Source organism: Aplysia californica, unplaced genomic scaffold (genome assembly GCF_000002075.1).
Source record: "Aplysia californica isolate F4 #8 unplaced genomic scaffold, AplCal3.0 scaffold00098, whole genome shotgun sequence".
NCBI classification, from domain to species: Eukaryota; Metazoa; Mollusca; class Gastropoda; order Aplysiida; family Aplysiidae; genus Aplysia; species Aplysia californica.
This window is the reverse complement of record NW_004797368.1, coordinates 1,499,802-1,503,304: the sequence shown is the minus strand read 5'-3', so window position 1 is coordinate 1,503,304 and position 3,503 is coordinate 1,499,802. Positions and strand designations below refer to the sequence as shown.

General features: G+C 39.6%; 1 protein-coding gene across 2 annotated transcripts in view; it reads left to right on the top strand.

Moving 5' to 3' along the window:
- Positions 1–3,503, top strand: part of LOC101851794 (coiled-coil domain-containing protein 191) — a gene marked incomplete in the record, with an annotated part of 39,033 nt that overhangs the window by 17,731 nt on the left and 17,799 nt on the right. For both annotated transcript variants that reach the window (XM_035968940.1, XM_013080746.2), the window contains 1 exon segment: positions 1,178–1,368. In XM_035968940.1, coding sequence (XP_035824833.1) covers positions 1,178–1,368 — 191 coding nt within the window.

Genomic DNA, 3,503 nt, shown 5'->3' with positions numbered 1-3,503 from the left:
CTTTTTTAATGTGGCTAAAAAGTTTGTTTACATGTGAGTGGGCGTGTCTCTGCTCTTAGTCTTACGTGTTTTATTTGATTCTAACGTTATGTTTTGATTCAAAGCGATTCTCTTAAAGATGCAAGCATGTGAAACATCTTGTCCCTTTCTGGATTAACGTCTTACTGGTTCTGTCAGGCAGTTCAGTGATGTCTGTTTTCTTTTATTACATCATCTATTTTTAGTGCATAATATGTCTTATAGACACAAATAGTCACTCCGGGTTTCTTTTTTTTAAAATAAAATAAAGAGCCATCAGTAAGGTTCTGGGCCATGTGAAGTTAAGGTTGACTAGCAGCTAGATCTTTTTCACAATGGGCAAGAAATGTCTTTATCAAACTGAAACAATGTACTTTTTATTGTTTTGTTTTATTGAATGTTGTCCAAAAACACCTTAGTAAAGGTTTTGTTGCAGTTATCACTACACTGAGTAGAAAAACAATTGACTAGGTTACAAAACAACATTTAAGTTCACTTATTTTATCTTTAGTGAGTCCAGAGTTGTCACAGTTGTTTTACTAATGTCCAAAATTAGACTTACTAGCAATAGAAGGAGCTTTAGTTTAAGTGCTGTATATGGTCTCCTTTAGTTCTTAAAATCAATATAAACCAAAGTTTAATACCGACATAAGAAAACACGACTTATAATTTAGTATACTTTTTAAAAAAGTGAACATATGAATGAAAAATACAGTTTCCTGTTCAAATGTCACAAGGGAAAGTTTAACTCGATTTAAAAAATACCAGTACATGTATTCATCATTTGTTTGACTGAATTTGCTTTATCAAGAGCTCCATTGCATTCCTACACCTAAAGGCTGAAAAACTCTGGAATTTTTTTCCCTATGGCTCATCCTGATTTAATTTAATGCCAAACTCATATATCTAGGGGGGGGGGGGGGGCAGGGGGGGGGTTGGGTTTGGGATTCGGGAGGAGAAGCAGGGGGGGTGGTAATGGGAGGTTCCCATGACACCCACATCTTTTCATACTTCTTTTTAAAAGTTCTATAGGGCCTAAACGCTTTTTTTCGGTTAGTAAAAAAAAAAAAAGAGGAAATATACCAGTTGTCATTTCTGTTTGGTAAGAGTTTTACAGCACTTGCAGCTTCATACAGTCGTTGTTTTGTCACTCTTCCAGATTCTACATCAACATTTCACCGCTTGGTATGATATCATACTCGCCAAGCGCTTGCTCCTTGGCAAGGTCAAGGCCATGTCAGACTGGAAGCTGATGGTGAGAGTGTGGGGGGCCTGGAGGTCACACGTCAGAGGTCGGCAAGTTGACCTTGAGACAGAAGTTCATGAGAGGAACGTGATTGACACGCAGAGGTGAGTGTTGCTGGGATGATGGGGATGGGCTGAATGTGTCTACTAGCTTGCAAATAGAATCTCCATCTCATCTTCCTTCCTTCCTTTCTTTTTCTGTGTACCCTGATAGAATTCAAGGAGTAACTGACTGTAACATAATAATACTCATCTCACAATGGAGTTGATTTTTATTTACATGGCTGTTTTATCTACAGTATAGCACGCACATAGTGAAATCTGCGGCATATGACAAACGTTTTGTTATGCACAAAGTTCAGGCTATATATTTATGTATTGGAACTTAATTATATATTAAAAGATTCAGTACCTGAAAAATCTGTTTGTAATGCTTGTGTTAGACTGTACGCAGAATGTAGAATCATTCCTTGACATGCCAACACCTTACATACTGATTGAGTCTTTCTCTCTCTCTCTCTCTCTCTCTCTCTCTCTCTCTCTCTCTCTCTCTCTCTCTCTCTCTCTCTCTCTCTCTCTCTCTCTCTCTCTCTCTCTCTCTCTCTCTCTCTCTCTCTCTCTCTCTCTCTCTCTCTCTCTCTATTTCTCTAATTTACAATCATTACACAACTCAAGCTGGAGCAAGCAAAAATCAAAGATTTCGTCCACCTGTCCCTTATCGCCACTTTCTGTACCGTAGCCTGTCTCCCGCTAATCGCAGTGAGTGCGCCTCCCTCTCCCCATGACTCGTAAACACTAACTCTTTCGTAATGCCATTATTATTTATCGGTCGTCCTCTCAACGAAAAGCCGGCTGTGGGTTCCTGGTACAGCGCGGCGATAAGTCGCTTTAGCAAAATCCGGATAATTTGTTAGTGCACCTCTTCGGCGAATAATAATATGATATGAACCGCTTCGGCAAATGGGTTAGAACCACTTCCACAAACGGGTTAGCATCATTTCAACAAATAGGTGCACCCACTTCGGCAAACGGGTCCGGAAAGGGAGTTAAAGAGTCAGAATTCGGACAATGTTTCATTGATAATTATCCGGTTATCCGGATAGATCATCCGAATTTAGCCCACCTCAAGTTCCTGGTGCTGCTGCTGCTGCTGCAGCTGCCACTGGTAAGCTAATCTCTCAGTCTGCACCACAGTGAGAGAGTGCCGGTGGCTGTCTGCCCGTCGGCCGTCTCTACTACTGGGCTTTTAATCCAGGCCCTTGAGCTAAACCGTTCTATTGTAAGTCATTTGTTTTGCAGCTGGACCCTTTTGACTTTGACCACGCGTAATAGTGATCAGCAGATCTTCCAGGGTTGATTACAAGGAGGTGTTGGAGCGGACGGAAGCTATTAATCCTTTCACACACGATGGCGTTCGTGTTTATAAGCTCCCTTTTGTTACGTCAAAAGCTATCGAAAGAAAGAATAAATAAATGAATAAACAAACAGACAAACAAACAAATAAATAAATATAAAAAATAAAGTAAATAAATAAATAAATAAATAAATAAATAATAAACTTTTAAAAAAAAATTTCTTTCTTATTTTCTTTCTTTTTATCCAGTCTATCTATTTACGTATTTATCTATTTCATACATTCGTTCGTTCATTGTTTTATTAATCTATCTATTACAGAAGTTTGTAGATACTGTTCCTGTGACTGTATGTATGAGCCGTTACTCAATCTGTGATCCTGTCAGTAACTGAAGGTCTTACATGTTAGTGAGTAAGCATGTGTCTTTCTCATATTGTCTCGCATATTCTAGCCCTTCTCCCCAGATGTTTTAATCACTTATGTTTAATGTGTTTTTCCATAGGTTACCTGAAGGCTTTACGCAGCTGTCGAATCTAACCCATCTTTTCCTGAATGACACGTTCCTTGACTACTTACCTGGAAGCTTTGGAAGGTGAATATTATTATAATATTTAGTGGGGATTCCCACGTCTTTTGGCTCAATCAACCAAGCTTTTTTTTTCGTTGTCACTGTGTACAAATCAAATGGTTTAGATTGTCTTAACTTTCATTCCTGTCTAGCACGCTGTTCTCTCTCTCTCTCTCTCTCTCTCTCTCTCTCTCTCTCTTTCTCTCTCTCTCTTTCTCTCTCTTTCTTTCTCTTTCTCTCTCTCCTCCCCCTCTGCCTCTCCCCACCTATGCCTCTCTCCACCTCTGTCTCCCCCCGTTTGTCTCCCCCACCCCCCAG